General features: G+C 39.1%; 1 protein-coding gene and 1 long non-coding RNA gene across 4 annotated transcripts; both read right to left on the bottom strand.

Annotated features, from left to right (window-relative positions):
• Window positions 1-3,766: 3,766 nt before the first annotated feature.
• On the bottom strand, window positions 3,767-5,879 carry LOC137280494 (uncharacterized). Of its 2 annotated transcripts, none has more exons than XR_010956704.1 (4): window positions 5,628-5,879; window positions 4,702-4,770; window positions 4,434-4,535; window positions 3,767-3,862 (listed from the first exon to the last, which is right to left on the bottom strand). It is a non-coding gene; the product is annotated as an uncharacterized lncRNA (long non-coding RNA). The 2 variants fall into 2 exon arrangements; XR_010956705.1 differs by having other exon boundaries at window positions 4,434-4,532.
• A 2,821-nt stretch (window positions 5,880-8,700) lies between these two features.
• On the bottom strand, window positions 8,701-17,420 carry LOC137293768 (protein ABHD15-like). 2 transcript variants are annotated; one of them, XM_067824487.1, is made up of 2 exons: window positions 17,271-17,370; window positions 8,701-10,801 (listed from the first exon to the last, which is right to left on the bottom strand). In XM_067824487.1, exon 2 carries the CDS (start codon window positions 10,749-10,751, stop codon window positions 9,618-9,620), a length of 1,134 nt encoding a protein of 377 aa, XP_067680588.1. In that variant the 5' UTR covers window positions 10,752-10,801; window positions 17,271-17,370; the 3' UTR covers window positions 8,701-9,617. The 2 variants fall into 2 exon arrangements, with proteins under 2 accessions (XP_067680588.1, XP_067680598.1); XM_067824497.1 differs by lacking the exon at window positions 8,701-10,801 and adding an exon at window positions 13,228-14,994 and having other exon boundaries at window positions 17,271-17,420.
• Window positions 17,421-21,021: the final 3,601 nt, after the last annotated feature.

The following is a 21,021-nucleotide window of genomic DNA, read 5'->3' as shown; positions in this document are numbered from 1 at the left end:
TTTCGACAGTAGAATCTTATGTCTAAATCACAATGCTCCCTTGAGGAACAGAAGGACTGCAAATAAAGAGTACTATATGAACGTTTTAACACCCAAATCTTATATATGTTGCGAATCCGCTGTAACACTACATAATAATGTGTCGAGCACAGCGTCCGTTTTCGTTTCATTTCATCTAGACAGTAGGAATTAGTGACAAAAGACCATTTGTAATTTGATTATAAAATGACGGTTCACGAGGGTCGGTATTGAGACTCCAATTAAATGACGTATACATCATATGCAGCTGCGACAAATAGATCACATTGAGTTCACCATATATTTTAGAATCAAATTACACGGTTACATGGGGGACTAGCGTAATTACAGCGTTCGCTCGTAAGGCCGAAGACCCGGGTTCAATTCCCCTCAGGGGCACAATGAGAGAAGCCCATTTCTGGTACTGCTGGAATATTGCTAACAAAGCGGCATAAAACTAAACCCAGTGACAGTTGCAAATACGATTACTAACGTTACAGTCGTTCAGCGAAGAATGTAAGGTAGCACCGGTACTTGGGGCGTCAGCGTAGTCCGTGGATCATAAATATTTTCAAATGTTTCGAGAAATACGACACACTTCACCCAATCAACATACTTGATTATTAAAGGGAGATGGCATCTGGCCCGGTGAGAGGACATCACAATTGGCGTTTTAGGTGAGCAAATTATACACTTTAAATTCTTTTTTTTTGTTTTAATTTTGTTTTAGGCCACAATATTTAGTACCGTAGCACGGTTTGTCTCAAAATTGCAAAATAAATCAAAATCGGGGATAGTCCCCTTACGCTCTATACGGTAAACAGTACCCCCGCACTCAACATCACATGCTGCTTGTTTGAATTGTACACGTAACTGGAATAAGTCGTTTAAAAAACGATCATGTTACATGTTGACGACACTGGCCATGTCTCCACTGTTACACTCCCAGGGATCCATGTCCTACCTATGTATCACCAGTCAATGTAAACGTTGTGTTAAATGTTGCAATTATCGCCAGAAAATGCATGGTTGACTGCCGTAGTAATGTTTCATTTTTCCTCGATAAAAGACGTATAGCTTCATATCCTGTGAATATGTCTCTGGTCCTCGGCCTGAATTATCGAAAGATCGGCGTAACTTTAACATAGCTCTACATATGCCGTAAGTTTCTATCATCTTCAACCCAAGTGACATAATTAAAAACTGATGTCATTTTTTTATCCTAACTTTGTGATTCAAATCGACCCTTCGAGCACACAAAGAAAGCATCTGAGATTTCACGACAGAAATATTGTTTATGACAACTACGATCCCTATACCTTGGGTGTCTATAGCCTAAATTGAAATTTGATTAAAGTCCCCCGAAAAACCGGTGAAAACACCCACCTTTTCGATAGTAAAACTTACGAAAGATAAAATCAGCATGGTATCGCAGGTTGAGCTGGTGACCTTGACATTTAAACAACTCAGGGGCAGTTAATATTACATTGGGTCATAATCTGGTGGGAGTGGTTTCTCTTTGTCCATGTACCGTCACTGAACGAGACCTGCTGCAATGCATTGTAGTAACTGTTCAATGTTACAGTTTCCTTGAGCCGAAAATCGCTTTTGTATCAATACCTTTCTCTCGGTTTTTACATTTGCTAATAAATCTACTTAGCATGGCAAAGTTCAACGCCACTAGTGTCCTTCGTCAGTTTCTACATCTCGAATCGTCTTTGGCGTGCGCTATCTTTGATTGACTATATGTTTAGAGTTTATGTTATAATGAATTTAACAAGGAAATACCATGTCATGAACAAAGTACATGTAGAATATTTTTCAAGCGAAAGTATTTTTATTGTGTATTGTTTCATTTGTATTGTGTCGCTGTTTTAAAATAACACAAAGGTTATAGAAATTGCTGACAAAAAACGGACTTGATGATGATAAATTATAGTTGAAATACTGTTTACTTTAGTAAGACTGATCGCTTCGTAAATTAACGGCAGACATTTATTCCAAAAAGAACAATTAAAATGTTGATATCAAGAACCTCTGTACAAATGAAAGGAATAAAATTTATCAAGTATTTTCATCGAGTACATTGATTTTAGAATCATGAAATATAAAACGGGTTTAAAGTGCTATCATCGTTCCCCTTCATTGAGTAAACATTGATTGGAATTTCCAGCTAAATGTACATTTTATATCTGTTTTCACACAATCGTCTTTATTTTCTGCATTTAAAGGTTCGATTCAATATATCATAACATCTGGTCTTGGTCTATTTAACAATACATGTAAACAATAAGCAGTTTTGATAACCGACCAAGTGCAGGTCAGACTTGAGGACGTATCCTGAATGTGAATAACTACTGCTGTTCATACCGTTGTATCACTTACCAGTGATTCAGGATCTCAGTGGTGCTGGCATTGATACTGGCATCGTAGATATATGCTCATGATATCAATCATTTTATTAGCATCAGAACGCCGTTATACAAACGCACACTTTTGTCAAATGGAGCATACATTGTATTTTATATATAAGATTCCACATTTATTAGTTAAATGAATGTTCTGTCAGGGATTTGCAAAGAGAGTAACCATGGCTACCTGTAGACAGATTTCCACTTTGTGTGAGGCTAAGTGGGTTAGATCGCTTAACTGAGTATCTGCAATTTGCTGATTCACTCTGAGTGAGTGTTTCGTATGCAGAATAGGACTCAAAGCAAATATAACAGTTACTCAAGTTTTGTACTTCACTAGGAAAATGTAACCCAAAACATAACACGTGAGCCGTCATAACGGCATTATACAAAAAAACGAAAGTAGAGAGTACAACACACAGTGATACCAACCTGAATCTGGGACGACAGGCAGCGCTCACCCTGTACCACCACATCAACTGTTTATATCACCAACTATATGGTCGTGTGACACGTTGACTTTCGAACCTCGTTGACCGATGACTTCACGATCAGTATCAGATAGCCTGTGGACTCACAGCAAATATAAGCTGGTTTCCGGAGCACTGAAACCGAGAAGAAACGTCATGGAAACCAACATTTCCAGTTGGTTTCCAGGGAGTTTCCTATAGTTTCATTGTGGTTTCCATGCAACTGAAACTGCACCATTTCAGGGTGGTTTCCAGTTTGTTTCATTACCCACTCCTCCAAGCGGGATCCAGTTGGTTTCCATGTACGAGTTTATTGTAGGTTTCAACCTGGTTTCCATGTATGAGTTTATTGTAGGTTTCAACCTGGTTTCCATGTATGAGTTTATTGTAGGTTTCAACCTGGTTTCCATGTATGAGTTTATTGTAGGTTTCAACCTGGTTTCCATGTATGAGTTTCTTGCAGGTTTCAACCTGGTTTCCATGTATGAGTTTACTGTAGGTTCCAACCCGGTTTCCGTGTTGTAGTTTCCAACCTAGTTTAATACCTAGTTTTCCTGAACTGAAACTTGCTCGTGTCAGCCCTTTACACGGTCCTCCGGAAAAGATGTTGTTTCATGTCTCACATGTAGCAAATCAGGTACTTTATACAATTGCATAATGGTAAAAGGCTTCAGGATGACAAACAACAGAATAAAACACAAATTCATTAAAAGTTTATTTATATTCAACAATATGTTTGTAAACAAATAATATTCGGAATATTCAAGTTAGTAAATGAAACAAAAGCAAGGGAATAATTAGCAGTGAGTACAGAATATTTTTCTTAAACACACTGTAGACAAGCCCATATCACTTGGCTTCCTAGTTTGAAAAATGTTAGCTCTTTTCCCAAGAGAGGAAGAACTGTGTGCTTCTTCTCCTCCGGCCAGTCAATCGTTTCACAGCCTTCCTGCTTTCCAGCTTCTGAAATTTAGAAAACAAACTATCAGTACAAACAAGCATTCGTCTACGATATCCATGGCTAGAGAAAAGAAAACTGTCAAACATCGCTTGAGGTGAAATACACTGAACCCCATGTCCGATAAGCGAAGAGATCAAAAAGTATAAACTGAGCATTTGACATCAAAAGTTTCAATCGCAGAACAGCTTATTGATATATGATAGAGTGCAGAGACATGAAGAAATTCGCCTTTGAAAGCCATAATTTATTTTCTGAATGATACTTACAATGCACATTACGAGTATAGAACTACGACTTATCCGTTATTGTGAAAAGACATGTTTTCTTAACCAATAATGTGGAGTCATTCAGGCAGACAAGCTATGAATATGGGGTCACAAGCATGTGCTGCATAATATTTAAAACTTTTTAAGCTGCATTTTTCAAAGGATAAATTGCACATTTTAAACAGAGTTCATTTTGAAATTCCTTGAATGTACATAGAAAGAATCCAAATTAACTTGATATTTTAAAGGTTTCCTTAAAATTTTTAATCCCTGCGAGATGTAAAATGACTAGAATATGTTTACTTACTCTGAACTTTTTGCCGTTCTTTGCATACAAGCCGTGGGCCTCTGATTTCCCCACACCTTCATAAGTGATCCATCTTGTTCATCCAAACCCATCAAAAAGCTTCTGAAAGAGACATGTGCATGATGCACAACTATAAGTGAAATATGTTTCCAGTTGGAGGTTACAAGAATAATGACATGCGCCATGCATTTTTACTGATTCCTAGGATTTACATTATTTGGTTATGCTGTGTTTACATTATGTACTGGACGGTTCAGGTTATACATACCTTTTGTATGTCAAAATGAGTTGGTCCTGGCTGCCTTCTTCAGTTTTTCCAACACTGCCCTCCTTTATGCTGGAAACGTAGAAATGCATCGATTAAGGAACTTGTCATATTGCACTCTTGATAACAATAAAGTGTCGAATAAAAAGAATAAATATCAATTTGCAAAGTGTAGAATATGCTAGATGAAAAGAATCCAGGTCAGCAAATTCATATACTATTTTGGGTTGGCAATCCATCATTGTATACCCATATATTCTTTATATCAAAAACTCTTCGTAACCTTTTCTGTGGGACTAACACAATCCACATTTCTTCATTCAGAGTTCGTTAAATCTTGATATGATAAGCATAACACTACTTACATCAGATGGCAAATCTCAATGATCTCATAAATCAATGATACAAAAATCTTCAATATTAGTTTGAAAACATTGTGAAATTTCAGTTTTGAAATCTGGTCAGAGAATCCCTAACCCATAAATGCAAAATGACACACTATCCCCGACTACATTGTTTTCAAACGTGCAAATATCAAAAGCAATATGAAAAGGATTTCTTAAATAAATATTCGTATTTATAAATACGTTTGAAGTTATTTTGAGTCGTAACAAGCACATCAGCAATAATATACTAGAGATATTTGTGATTATATTTTTTTCTTGCAAAGATAATTTCTCATTCATTAACACAATGAACCATTTTAATCGTGTGTGAGCTGATCCAAATCACAGTAATATTGAGTTCTTGAATTAACCGAGTGCTGAGCGAAGGAAGCCATACATCTCTCTTGCTAAGAATTTGACACGCATTTGTTTACCGAGGTCCATCAAGTCTAAAATTTCATATGTATTGTAGTAGTTACTTATTTACGTTAAACATTACGAATAACATGTGCTATTGCTTATTTCAAGAATATAACACTGTACCTGACCAGATCGTGGAATGTTCCTTTTCTCCCGCTGCGATCGACGACTGCTGCTGTTCTCAATTTTTACACGTATCCGAATCTCCAAAGCTTCTATTGTAAATCTCATTGCCAGTCTCTTGAATCAGATAACACGGGCAAACGTAGGAGTACTGCACTGTGTTGACTTCCTTGTCGTCGTTACTGGACATACCGGGTGAGAACTGCTTTCAACATAGTCGTCTCAAAAGAACTTGGGATCAAGCGACAAAATGGCGGCAACTGTGCGTAGGGGCATTGTGGGTAATAAGAAATACCTGATCCTTTTTCGATTGGCAGGCACGAAATCCTTCTCTGACCCAATTTGGATGTGATTTTAAGACAAAGACTGAAAACGACCACTTCAGTACATAAAACTGTTGCTGTTATAAAATGTCACGAGTTCGCGTGCCCATGGATTACCGGTTCATTACTTCCGGTTTTGTCTGTCAACACCTGACTCAGGTAAGTTCTATTGTTTTTACAGCTAGCTAATTTTGATAATAGGCGCCTGTTAAGTGGGGACTGCCCCAGTGAAGCCGACACACGAACCCCGACACACTAATGACCTGACACTGATTAGTTGTCAAGTATTTGAACTCAGTGTCAAAGTATGCCAACTATAAATGCTTTTAACGCTAAACTTTACGCGCTGCCTCAGTTTATTGTATAATTCACGTATATTCTGCATAAATATCATCATGTAAGTACCGAACTGACAATTGTTTTAATGACTTATACTAATCTTCCTAAATGCTTATACTCTTTCACATTCCCAGGAGTTGGCAGTCCATAGCCTGTTTTTTAGATATATTGCATCATTTACCTTTTAATTATTAATATATATCTGAACTATTGCTAAAGTGGCTTTAATTTTATCTATTTTTATACAATATTTTACTGAAAGGAATACAAGTCCGTACACAACTCAATGATCCAATAAGTTATAATTAGTATATAATAAAAGTTTGAGCAATGTTTCTATGCAGAGTCAACTCATCTTTTATTCTTGTATATAGATATCACTGTTTTATTATTTCTTTTCAGATAAAGAAAGAGTCTGATCCTCAATTTGACAAAGCAGACAACCAAAACCTGGACTTGTCCCATTCATCCCAATCTAGAGAAACGGAACTAAGTGTGCCTCGCGCACATAGCTGGGCAAAGGCCATTTATAGCCATTTGTCCTTTCACCATTTGTATGTTTAGTACGGTTATTGTGAAGTTTGTGTGCATAGTAGTTGGAATATGATGCTTCATTACATTTCGAATAAACAAAAATGTGAAGGAAAAAAGTGTATAGTTTGTTCTTGTATCATCAGTTTGAAGCCACATTTATTATTGTAATATCCACAGAATGATGCGTCAACAATTTACTTTTGTTGTCGTGTTCATCTAAGCAATGAAACGAATCTACTATTCCTTCCCCAGGCACATTCAGACTGAATTATAACACCTCGTGAAAGCTAAGTTTCAGTCAGGAATGGAAACCAACGCATGACCATAGCTTCGTGTCAGTTTCCATCACCGGAGCTTAGAGTATCCATTATGGATTCTATTTGGAAACTAGGTCACCCAGTTTTACTGAATGGATACCAACTGGATGTCAGGATGGTAAACAATTTATGTTACTTAGTTCAAAACAGCGCAATGGAAACCAACATGAAACTACATTTTCTAGTTTTATGTTGGTTTCCATTTAGTGAGATCTGAGAGTTGCAAATTCCAGGTATGGAAACCAACAAGAAACCCCCGAACTTAGTTTCATTTTGGTTTCCATTTACAGAAATACCAAAATCACATTTCCAAAATGGAATCTAGTTGGAAACTCAGTTAGTGAGTTTCAGGGAATGGAAACCAACTGGATTCCACAATTACCCACATTACGGATGGTTTCCAGGTTTCTGGAAACCAAGTCATTTTTGTAGTGACTGTTGCCCCGTCAATACGACAGTTGTGTTTACATTGATTCATTGAGAAATATTACAACTATATGACGGCGATCTGTATTTAATCAGTGACCAAAAGCATGAACATCGAACTACACATCTGGGATACGATGACGTCAACAAGGTCTGCGAGACTGACCATCCGCGTTAGTCCTACGACAAGCATGGGTTACTGAAGACCAACTCTAACTTGGATTTTCATGAGTCAGTGTGTTTACATTGACAAGCTCTGTCTACTACATGCTTAAACGTTAGGAATGGCAATTATGTTAATACAAAATCTGCTTTCTGCAACATACAAGAAGAATTGTAAATGCCGAAATGAAAAGGACAGTTGCGAAGTCACTGTGTGTTTCACCGACGATACGTGGGCGATTCCATGGATACTCTTCTTATTACTATGAACGACGTTTCGATGTAGCCACTAACACCGTTATCAAGCTAGTGAGGAACGCTGAAATATCTCTCATCTATATAACAAAGAAGTTATGACTATTGAACTCGTGCCGTTGTTCACAGCAACTTCTAAATGTCGCTCAAATAGGTTAACAAGCCAATATCCCAATCTAATGAGCACAAGTACTGACTTAACTCGCAATATCATCTCAATGTAGTTTACTAGTATCGATAACACCATCGTTTCGACTTTCTGTATTTCAATACAAAATGTCGCTTTGTAAATACAAACAAACGTGTCTCTTAATGATATTACGCCATGATATGAAGTAAGAGGTGCTTACCATTCTCCTAGTATTATTCAAACCACAGAATGATATATAGTTTGTTTATCTGACTGGCTGACGTTTTATAGGGATGACTACTTTCTGCATGTAAGAGGAAAACATTGACAGACATTTTCCGCCCACCATTATCCATTTATCATATCTGTTTCATCTTACTATAAATATCATGAATCTCTTTGCCACCCAAACCCCGCACGCAACCTAGAGATTTTAGCACACGATTTCTCTCGCCCATCAGGATCATTTGATTGGATGACTATTTATAGCGTCGCGTGTTCGTGACAGGAGACAGCGATGATGCTGTCTGCTGTTCAATCTTCCTTCAGGATGGAACTGACCCAATAAATATAAACAAGCGTGACAATAAGCAACAGCTGATTTATTAAGACGAAATTGAATGTGACAAGAACTTTTCACAGTTCACGGCTTCCCTGAGCGTCATTATGATGCGATATTCCTCCATTATGGAGACAGGATTGGGAGTACACCAAGGATGCACATCACCAACGAAGCTTCAGTTTTATATTTGTCATGAATGAGTAATTACCTTTCAACTTGACTCTGCTTTGAGCAAATATTCCAGCCATATTACTGCGGGAGACCAATGATTGGTTTCCCACCTCATACATGTGTAAGCAGACACTCTAGTATGTCCCATCAAAGGAAGGAGAGGGCAAATAAATAAATTAAATCAAATAATGACATGTACAATTTTTTGATAAATCGTTTTCAGTAAATCGTACATGTCATAAAAAGGTTTACAAATGAACGGACGCTGTGACCACCGGCTACGTCCAACGTCACCAAGGAAAGAAGGAAAGAGCAAACAAATAAATCAAAATAAATGACATGATTTTGGGGTGGGGGTGGGGGAATGGATTCAGTAAATTGTAAGTGGGAAATAAAATTAAAACATCAGCATGCGTGCAGTGGAAATGTGCATTGAGCGTCTCTAACTGTATCTTCCCGATTGCTAGTTTAGTCAGTAAGACAATCATACACAGTACCACCGTGACACACTAAACAATGACGTCAATCAGACCAATATGGAAACGCTGACCTAAATAATTCAGTCAGTTAACCGTTGGCCGGTAGTGGGTGTGAAATATTCAATTATATATCTTTTTGGTTGGTCAAGGCATAAACACACACAAAAGAATACCCATCAAATATCACAGAATCGCAATAAGTTTTCGTATAACGTTTGTCTGTACTGACGAAGGGGAAGGAAAGCTCTAAAAATGGAAACAACTTATTATCTAGAGAGTTCGCCTGTTTGAATTATAGTTTATTATCCGCTGCTTGGAACTCCAGCACAGCGTCGATGTAATCAAGAGCAAGTCGGTCGGACCAAGGGGTCAGTGTGGATTCTTCAAGGAAACCGCAGTGACCTCCCTTGGATGTCGTTGCAAGCAACCAGTTCGAATTCTCACGAAACAAATGGAATGGTATATTCCTGCCAAGGGAAATAGGATCGTCCATGCTGCTTATGCACATGATAGGAACAGATATATTACGATAATTTCTGAGTGGATCGTTGTGTTTCCAGTACTCAAAGACATCCTCATACCCGTAGATTTTGCAATAGACGTGGGTGTCATAATCCATGAAACATCTTGCGCTGTAGGCCGCATCAAGATCAAGCAATGGCGATAGCACCTTGGCATGTTTCTTCAAGATTTTCTTTACAGACGAAAGAAGTAGAAATTGGTAGATCACATTCAAGGGTTTTGTGAAGAATTCTACTGTTTTATAAGCTGGACATATAGCCACACCTGTTGCAAGATGACACTCAGCTCCGTATTCACCTAGATAGGAGGCAAGGAGGCCCGAACCTGCACTGGAGCCTACAGATACAAGTTTTGCTCCGGGATTCTTTTCCCTTAAATACTCCACACAGTGTCTCATGTCCTTCGCATCACCAAACCCTTGCATTTTGGGTGTTGTCAGTACTGAATCCCCGTGTCCACGTTTATTAAATACTACAACACGGTAACCTCGCTTTAATGCCATGCTACAAAGTTCGCTCATATTGTCAGCGCTCGCCGTCAACCCAGGCACCACAATGAGAATAGTACTTGTGTCAGAAATAGGTTCCGAGCCACCCTGTGCCCAGTCCAAGGCAACAACACCGCCATCATCTAAATTTACGTACTCGCGTTTGAATGTCACTTTGGGTTTCGGCACCAACGTTGCTATAATCGTGTGAAGATGGTTGTTCTGTAGCCAACATGGCGGTCGGTAAGGGGAGGTAAATCCAGGTTTGGTTTTCAAGATATGCCGATGAAGGTCGGAGTCCACGTAATGGAGTTTCGGAAGAGTGTGCTTGTTACGACGGTAGTACCACACGACGACGCTGACGATGGCAACGACACTTCCAACAACGACGTACATGGTTTCTGGAGAGACCTGCATTTTGCCCAGGAGAGATGAATCGCTACAATTATCCAGGCGGCGGGTTTTCTCTGCAAACAAAACGTAAAACCTAATATCGTTCTCACAATTATTTTCCTCAAATAAATGTTTTTTAACAATACCATCTTGGTGCATGGACACGACTGTATGATTCAAAATGATTGGTTTGTTTCCACTTATTCAATTTCAGACGTCATGTCACAGATTATCAGATGGAATAATGTACTGTGTATACGACGATCCTATGTAAGAATAACTGCGTTAGTGATGGATACCACGCACTTTTGTGTTGTAATTACTTCAGCGAAATTAGAAAAAAAACTGTTGTCATCATTTTATATGTTCACCCCAACGTGTTAAAATTGGTACTAACACTATTTCACAGTAAGAACAATGAGTACTTAATAAGTCAAGTAAACTTTTTCTAGCAGTGATAATGGAATGTTAGGTCCTCTGGAAGCCTGACGGCATGGGGTCAGGCTATCTACCTGCAGACGCCTACAAACCCATTGAACCCTACACATGTGATTCAGCTACTGAACCAAAACTCCCACGTAACAGGACCTATCTCAGCGCAGTTGATGATACCGATGTATATCGCGTGGTTAGTGCAAATGGCAAATATTTATATGTTTTACAGGTTTCAAAATCGTGTAGGACGAGCTAACCGTGGTGTTTGTCTTACAAACACACAGCTGAGGATCATCTGATGACATATATCCCCCAGCAAATTAAGGTTGAAAAACATGTGATTGGGTAGCCTGTATAGAAACTTTCCGGTGAGTGAGCGAGTGAGTGAGTTTACGCCGCACTCAGCAATATGCCAACCATATGGCGGCGAGGCTGGACCAGACAATCCAGTGATCAACAACATGAGCATCGATCTGCTCATTTGGGAACCGATGACGTGTCAAGCCGGACCATCCGATCCCGTTAGTCACCTCTTATGACAACCATAGTTGCTTGTTATAGCAAGCATGGGTTGTTGAAGGCCTATTCTACCCCGGGACCTTCACGGGTCCCAAGAGTGACACACATGACGCAATACACTGCACGTCGCTATGCATTAGTACAAAACGCTACATTATGCTACCAATTATCTCTGGGTTTCGAATCCATTACATGAATATTGTTTAACTCGCTCAGGAATAAAAGACCCATACCAAGGAGGCCTGTGGATAATCGAGTCCAGACAAGTGGCTGGTTGCCTCAAAACAGATTTTCCTTTCGTTTTAAAATATGATTATTCCATCTTTAACGATCATTCTGTGCGTGGTATGTTATACAGTTGATATTGTCATAGACGGGATATCATGTATTTGTCAAGGAACTAGTGGTGCTCTGATAACTGTTTTGTGCTTGCGAGCGGTCACATATATATATATATATATATATATATATATATATATATATATATATATATATATATATATATATATATATATATATATCACAAGCACAAAACAGTTATCAGAGCACGACTAATTCAAAACACATCTGCCATTACGACGAAGAAAATACAAATTATACAATTCCTTAAATGGCGAAAGGCGCAAGTTGAGGGTCAGGTTTTTCTGTGATCAAACCTTCTTCCAGAGAGAACACCTCTTAGTTTCAGAGACATGACCAGGACGAAAGACATATACGGACGCCACTGCAACTATCTGCACACATGAAGTCTGTTTCGTTTATTTGAGTATTGTGTGATGAGGAAGTGACCACACATTCAGACTCAGTGTGTGATGAGGAAGTGACCACACATTCAGATTCAGTGTGATGAGGAATTGACCACACATACAGACTCAGTGTGTGATGAGGAAGTGACCACACATTATGACTCAGTGTCTGATGAGGAAATGACCAGACATTCAGACTCAGTGTCTGATGAGGAAGTGACCACACATACAGACTCAGTGTGTGATGAGGGACTGACCACATATTCACACACAGTGTGTGATGAGGAACTGACCACACATTCAGACTCAGTGTGTGATGAGGAAGTGACCACACATTCAGACTCAGTGTGTGATGAGGAAATGACCACACATTCACACTCAGTGTGTGATGAGGAACTGTCCACACATACAGACTCAGTGTGTGATGAGGAAGTGACCACACATTCACACTCAGTGTGTGATGAGGAACTGTCCACACATACAGACTCAGTGTGTGATGAGGGACTGACCACACATTCACACACAGTGTGTGATGAGGAACTGACCACACATTCAGACTCAGTGTGTGATGAGGAAGTGACCACACATTCAGACTCAGTGTGTGATGAGGAAGTGACCACACATTCAGACCCAGTGTGTGATGAGGAACTGACCACACATTCAGACTCAAACGGATATGTGTAATTCCATCAGAAAGCATCTGAACTTTTAACCCGTCGTGCCCAGCAATGTATGCCATGAGGTTCGTGCTAATTTGAAGTTTTAAGGTATCTATCCTAGTCTAAGAAAAAAGTAACAGCTGGCAAGTGAACGACTTTATTGAAATGAAATGATATGTGACATAAATATTTTATAACATATGTTGTCATGGGATACAAAACACAGCCACTGCTTTCGTTGGAGAGCAAGAGTTGTTTTAAAGCAATGTTCCAGCATTGTGAGGTGGAGCTGGCGCATACACCCAGATTGGGCGTCATGCACTGCACAAGATATTGGATGTATCTTCTGTACAATTATATATAATATATAACAAAGAGAGTAGAGCCAGGGTTGTTAACGAAATGACTTCAATGTCTATTATACATATGGAACAATGCTGAGAGCGGCTATAATCAACAAACAAACAAATTAACGGAACTGTAAATATTTACATGGATTAAATTATGACATTATCACACTGGAGTCACAGGTAACATTTAACATATGCGAATTCAACGCGAATGTATAAATTAGGAGGTAATATTTATTAACAGGTGATATTTTCTTACATTTGTTATTTTTCTCACATATGTCGTAAATCTAGAATCTTTCCTGTAACAGAGGTACACAGTCATTGAAAGTTCAGCCTTGATCACTCATTTCACGTATAGTTTGATATGGATCTGTGTTCATTTGTCAGCTGCTTTGAACTCCAGGACAGCGTCGATGTAATCAAGAGCTAGTCGGTCGGACCAAGACGTCAGTGTAGATTCTTCAAGGAAACCGCAGTGACCTCCCTTGTCCGTCGTCACCAGCAACCTATCCGGATTTTCCTTAAACATGCCAAATTCTATATTCGAGGACATACAAATGGGATCGTCCATGCTGTTTATGCACATGAAGGGAACCTTTACATTGATAATATTTCTCATAGGATTGTTGTATTTCCAGTACTCTATTATGTCCTTATACCCGTAAAATTTGCAATAGACATGGGTGTCGAAATCAATGAAACGAGTTGCTCTGTAGGCCGCTCCTAGATCAAGCAATGGCGATAACACCTTGTCATGTTTCTTCAAGATTCTCTTCAATGATGAAAGCAGAAGATATTCGTAAATGAAATTCATGCGCTTGGTAAAGAGTTCCAGTGCGTCATATCCTGGGGATATACATACACCGGTCACCAGGATGGCGTCAGCTCCATATTCACCCATATAAGAAGCAATGAGGGCCGATCCTGCACTCGAGCCTATACCCACAAGTTTTGCTTCGGGATACTTGTCCCGTAAATACTCCACACAGTGTCTCATGTCCTTTGTATCACCAAACCCTTGCAGTTTTGGTGTCGTTAGAACTGAATCTCCGTGTCCACGTTTATTAAATACCACAACACGGTAACCTCGCTTTAAAGCCATGCTACAAAGTTCACCATTATCTTTTGCGCTCGCCGTCAACCCAGGCACAACAATGAGGATGGAGCTTGTTTCTGAAATAGGTTCCGAGTCACCCTGTGCCCAGTCCAAGGCAACAACACCGCCATCATCTAGATCTACGTACTCGCGTTTGAATGTCACTTTGGGTTTCGGCACCAACGTTGCTATAATCGTATGAAGGTGGTTGTTCTGTAGCCAAAATGGTGGTCGGTAAGGGGAGGTAAATCCAGGTTTGGTTTTCAAGATATGTCGATGAAGGTCGGAGTCCAGGCAATGAAGTTCGGGTAGAGTGTGCTTGTTACGACGGTAGTACCACACGACGACGCTGACGATGGCAACGACACTTCCCAAAACGACGTACATGGTTTCTGAAGAGGCCTGCATGTTTCACAGAAGAGGTCTTAATCGGTATGAGCCTCCAATCCACGCAATTGCCTGCAAAGAAAAACTGAGCTGATTTGTCACGATCAGCGTTAGACCACTAGTTCGCATTGCCTGGCCCGAGTATTGACAGGCCGCGGTGATAAGGCAGGGTTATTTATGACCGCCAAGTACAAAATACTGATCAAATGTGATATCAGCTGGCATGCCAAACCTAGCTGTGTGTGTCCAATAGCAAGAGTGACATTGGGCTGTCCTCACACTGTGATACAGAGCGTCCAAGAGGTCAGAAACTGGTGACAATACAACCGTCAGACCCCTCCTTTTCTAGCTATTCGTGCCACGTGGTCGGTGTCAGATAAGTATCCGATTCTAGTCAAAGCAAGTTGTCGTGATGTGCTTTTCGCATGGGTCTCCGATCATTGTTCTTTAATTGTTTTATCTGAATACGAGGTTTTGTTTATTGGTCATACAAACATAAAGACGTATGTCATTTGCCACACGATTTAATTCTGTACAGTAAAGAGTTGCCAATGCACTAAGAAAACCTTGAGCTAGTGTTGGAAAATGGTTTAAATCTTTCAACTGATAATTGTTTCATTGGCGAAGAGCAATCAGCGATTGGAATTGGTTAGCGTCATTTTGCAGATTTCGCTATTCAGGCTGTAATTGTAGATAGGTAAAGCGTGGGTCAATGTTGTTTTATCTTTTTGGAAACTCCGTAAATTGCATTAGCAAATTTCACATCTAATGTAAAATGATGCAACTTGCTACTCTAAAGGGCTGACTAATATTTCACGGATTTCCTTGAGTTTTTCATAAATATTCAGTCATGACTTTTCAGCAAGTGAAGCGATTTTCTAAAATCTAAAACCGTTTTCAGACAACGGCCACTTGTGATAAATGACCAAGAGATGACCAGTGAAACCGACGGTTGAAAGCATGAGCATTACAAGTCAACGTACAAGTTTCACACAATCAGCCACGGGACACATGAAAACCTTCCAATGAGTATCATCTGCACATGATCAGTCTGCACTCCAGAGGATACCATTTAATAAATGTAGCATCTCCAAGTCGAACATTCAACATGTTTTCCTCAAAACAATTATAATAATAACTGAATTCTATTCTGAGCTTACAAAAACACAAGGGCCATCACATTGGGCACATACCTGATGCATTCTCACGCTGTCAACTTTACTCAGAAAATCCATTATTTGCCAATTTCGCATCTCAGTCATGTCTTAATGTATACAATGTGAAAAGTTGTACTAATTCCTCAACAAATGTACACTAGTTGTATAATATCACAAAAATATCTCCTTCCATCAGCACACTGGTGGACCTAACGTACATACTGCTACAAGCATAGCTCTGTTAGCGTAGTCATAAAGTGAATGAAAACCATTCCAGGGTTTGAGTAAATGGAGTGACCCTTCTTGAGCATAATTAGACTCAAATTTGTTGAAAATCCCAAAGCACCTCTTAATATTGTCAAAATACAACTCTCATCTGAAATACTGCCTTTATCAACCAGTTTCTGCAATCACATTTTCAATGGTGTGATGGTAAACAATCCTGATAGTATCAGGGACAAAATCACAGAAATGTGTTATTCCGTATTACATCGCTTCACAAAATCATAAATAATGCTAAAAGAATGTTTTCAATTTGTATTAAGAAATTTTCTAGCTTAGCATGTCATTATAACATAAATGAACACAGAATTTTGTTGGGTTTTTTTTTTCATAAACGTCCTTTCACATTGTTAGGTCAGAAGTTATTACCTGACTTAACTCCTAGCTAATATATTTTTTATTTGGGATTACACTTTCTTTCGTAGTAAATCCTTGCTGTTATTTATAGTTGATATGTAGATATATTTCATAAGAATCAATCCTTTCAGCTTATGAAAAGTAAAACGATTATACACTGCAAAGCAAAATGAAACTTTCTTTTTTCTGGCCAACTTTTTTTCGTAAATGTTTGAACCCACAGAATGGAGCCTGTAGGGTGATTCTTCCAAATAGACGCCTATCACTAGGTCAGACAGAGTTACCTCCCTTTCACTCATTCTGTTTACATCGCGGCATTTTGTCGATTTGAACTGTTACATCCTTGATGGATGAATGAACCAAGTTATGAAATGGGAATTTACAAATAATTCTGAAGGAAACATTTCACAAGTTGTCACATCGATATCGTGCCTACTGGCTCGCTGTTTACACGAATTAACCCCTACCGTAAAATTTTAATTTTAATAATTTCGTGATATCTAGTGATCGGATATCGATAAAACGCTTGAGAATTAGAAGCATCAAACTCACCTGCACAGGGCTGAGACGGTTGTGTGTTGATACCGGGGTCGCATCCAGACCGTGATCACGCAATGCCGACATGGGATGCCCTTTGGACCTGTCAAGTAAACACAAGGCAACCAGACAAAGGTCACAGATGAAGTGGGTTGTTCGAAAAGTGTGGCGAACTGGAAAATGAAATCCGTTAGGATAATGTAATAATTCAAGATTATCAGATGACAACGCTTTCAACTTTCCCGGACATCTACCGATGTGTTCAAATAGAAGACAAAACAAAAAATGTGTCAAATTTGTTTTCTTTTCTCTTGCTCTCTGACAGATATAGGAAAACCTTGCGTATTTTAAGTTTGCTTCAAAGAGTTAAGACGAAGAAAATGAGCTCCGCTTTTTCTGAGTCAGCAAAATAGAGGGACGGGCGGGGTAGGGAAGGTTGGTGTTTCGCAACCATTTACAACTAGTTTCTTATCTTTTGTGGTGTGACGGAGACACGATTCTGTTTTCAAAACTTAATTTATTTTGACCAATACAAACATGGGCCTATCGCTTGAGAACCAGAGTGATCCGTGTGGAGGAGTTATTATAGCTTTTGGTAAAGGTACAGATATGCTCCGGAAATATGATTTTCATATGTTATTGTTTTATCTCCAATCAATGCTACTGTAAGGGCCACACTGTTCTACGTGGCCAACCAATCACAGATGATTTTTAAATGACGTGGCCTGGAGATGGAACGATCTGGCACTGACAATACAGATATTGTCCAGCGTGTTCTATGTCACTTAAACTTAATTTAGAAATAATCGACTCGAGATATTCAAATCACATATTCTTATTATTTATCGAAAATTGTCCAATCAAGTTTACACATAAGGAGAATGCATTCAAAACGATAATTTGGGCAGAGTGCGCAGGCATAATATTTGGCATTGTGGAGATAGAACTTTCACTTTAGATGAAAGGGAACGTGTGTTACAACAAAAGTCTATCATTATTTATCTCTTCGCCCCTTCCGCTCTGTCTCCACCTCGTTCATTCTTCATCTCTCCATACCACGCGTCTCCCTCTATGTCTCCGTCTTTCACTTATATCCTCTGTCTCTCCTTTCCCACTATCTCTTTATGCCTCTTTGTCACCCTCCAAATCTCTTCCCTCCATCTTACCGTCTTCTCCTCACTGAAGAGCGTTTGTTTTTGCTAGAATACGGACAGCGTTGATTGTTTTATAGTCACCGTGTTGATACCAACTTCACATTTCGCTTTTTGGACACTGAATAATGTCCTGAATATATGAATAATTTAAAATGTGACAATTATTTTAACCTGTATTGTTCATACCCATACAAATTACGACTATTTTAACACGATAACCGTAAAACTGCTGTGCAATAAATATTTTTTCCCATTACGGACAGATGGCGCAGTGATTATTATTACCGTCAGGTGTTGTTATCGATTTCCACTGTGGGATGGCCGCACAGAAGTATGTGTGAGTTACCGGAGAGGAGAGGCCAGCATTGATAAATACACAAGCAGATAGAACAGGCCCCGTTTCTCACACAATGGCATGCCATTAAGTATGCATTATGGTATGCTATGGCAGATTAGACCTTCATACCAGCCCCAGACCTCCATACCAACCCGAGACCCTGGGAGAACGTTGCGGGCACGTCTATATAACAAGTGTATATCATATATCGTAGCATTAAACTGTTAACTGTGTCTGTTTGTCAGTGAATTGAGTTATTCATTTAACACTGTGAGATGGGCCATTGAAAGTGCAATTTTAGTGAGCTGTCTGACATGCGTCCGGCACCCGACGATGTGTGACACTTCTCCATGTTGACCTTACAAGACATTCAACTTGACTCATTCTATGCACACACGCGCGCGTGCGCTCGTACGTATATATACGTATATATATACGCGCGCTCGTACGTTTGATATATATATAGTCTGGTTCATAATTATTGAGAATTTTTCTTCTTACTTTGAGCTATCCTAACACCTCAACTGATTCACTGATACTTAAAACTAAGTAATGGTATAAGGGAGATAACTCTTCTTGGCCTACTGAGTATAGTACAATTAGAGTTACCTCCCCTGAATTTGTAGCAGACGTCATTTTCCTCAGCACTGTCAACAATGTCTGCTGAAGATAAAAGAAGGTTGATTTTTGAGTTGTGTAATCAAGCAATGGATGATGTAAATACATTGGCAGAGAGAACAGGAACTCCTCTTTCTACTGTGTATAGGATTAGGAAGAATTTTAAAGAGGGAAAGGATTTTGGGCACCAGAAAGGAGCAGGGAGACCCAGAAAATTGGACTTCTCAGATCGCGTCCGGCTGGGAATTTTAGCGTCTAAAAAGCAAAGGGCAAGCATCTCCAACATCAGGTATGAAATGATAGAAAGGGGATCAACAGTTGTATCAAAATCTACAGTTAGAAGAAATTTGATTGATCTTGGATGGGAGAAAAAGACTGGAATTCCTTCTCCTCTCATGAAACAAGAACATAAAGACAGGCGTGTTGAGCGGTGTTTGGCACATGAATACTTTGACTGGGAAAATGTGATTTTTACTGATGAAAGCTCAATATGGGTATATCCCAATAATGTGAAAATATGGACAAAGTCTGCGTCAGCACCGTTGTATCGACGACCTAAATACAGCCCAAAGTTTCATGTATGGGGAGGCATATCCTTATTAGGAACGACCCCGCTGTGTGTGTTTGAGGGTAATCTGACAAGTCAACGCTACACTAACATATTAGATAATTTTCTCCTTCCAAGTGCACATGTGTTTTATGGAAATGACTGGCTTTTGTAGCAAGATAATGATCCTAAACACACCGCAAAACATGCCAAGCAGTGGTTTCAGGAGAAAAATGTGACTGCATTACCATTTCCTGCATATAGTCCTGACTTAAATCCCATTGAGAACATTTGGGGGATGATGAAGGAATGTGTGAATCAAAAGGGGTTGACAAAAATTGAAGACATGAAGAGAGAAGTGGTCCGATACTGGGACAGCATAACTCACGAGACACTAACCTCTCTGACAGGAAGTATGCCTACCCGTCTTAGACTGTGCCGTGAAGCTCAAGGAGACTTGATAAAATATTTAATTGTTACCTACACAACATGAAAAGGTCAGTTCACTTTCACAATACATTCAATATTATCTGATTTGTTCTCGTTTAATAATATGAAATGCTTTAGCTATTCTCAATAATTTTGAACCATACTGTATATATATACGTACGTCTGTGTATGTGCGCGTGCGTGCGTATAATCACTCGATAGTGTGTTTGTATCATATATGTCCTCGAATCTGGACTAACGCATAGTCTGTATAGCTGAATGAAAAAAGTGAAATGTTTCTCGAGCATCGGTGCGTCACTGTGATTTGTGCACGTAACAATTTTTCATTGTCATTTAAAAAATAATTTTGACTTTGCCGCATCCCGATCATCCATTTGTCTACTAAGAGAATGAGTGTCTGTAAGAACGAGTTTGACACTGAATCTAAACTCATTAAGATGTGCATAAACTGACCAAGCTGTATTTCTGAGAGAAAAGTAATACAAATGTGTTCCTCCCTCGTCACTTTTTTCTATCAAATATTAAACATAAAGTCCTACAGCCCTCGTCACTTTTTGAAAAAATGTGCCCGTGAAACATTTATTTTTTTTATGCAGCGTAACGTTTATCATGTTGAGGGCAATAAATAATCTCAAACTGGAAAGAGGCCCCAGTGAGACG

Source organism: Haliotis asinina, chromosome 1 (assembly GCF_037392515.1).
Source record: "Haliotis asinina isolate JCU_RB_2024 chromosome 1, JCU_Hal_asi_v2, whole genome shotgun sequence".
Classification (NCBI taxonomy): domain Eukaryota; kingdom Metazoa; phylum Mollusca; class Gastropoda; order Lepetellida; family Haliotidae; genus Haliotis; species Haliotis asinina.
The sequence above is the reverse complement of the archived record's forward strand: the minus strand, read 5'-3'. Positions and strand labels throughout refer to the sequence as shown.

Bases quoted from the DNA above. Each gene is read 5' to 3' on its own strand.
- LOC137293768 (XM_067824487.1), bottom strand. From the start codon at position 10,751: ATGCAGGTCTCTCCAGAAACCATGTACGTCGTTGTTGGAAGTGTCGTT.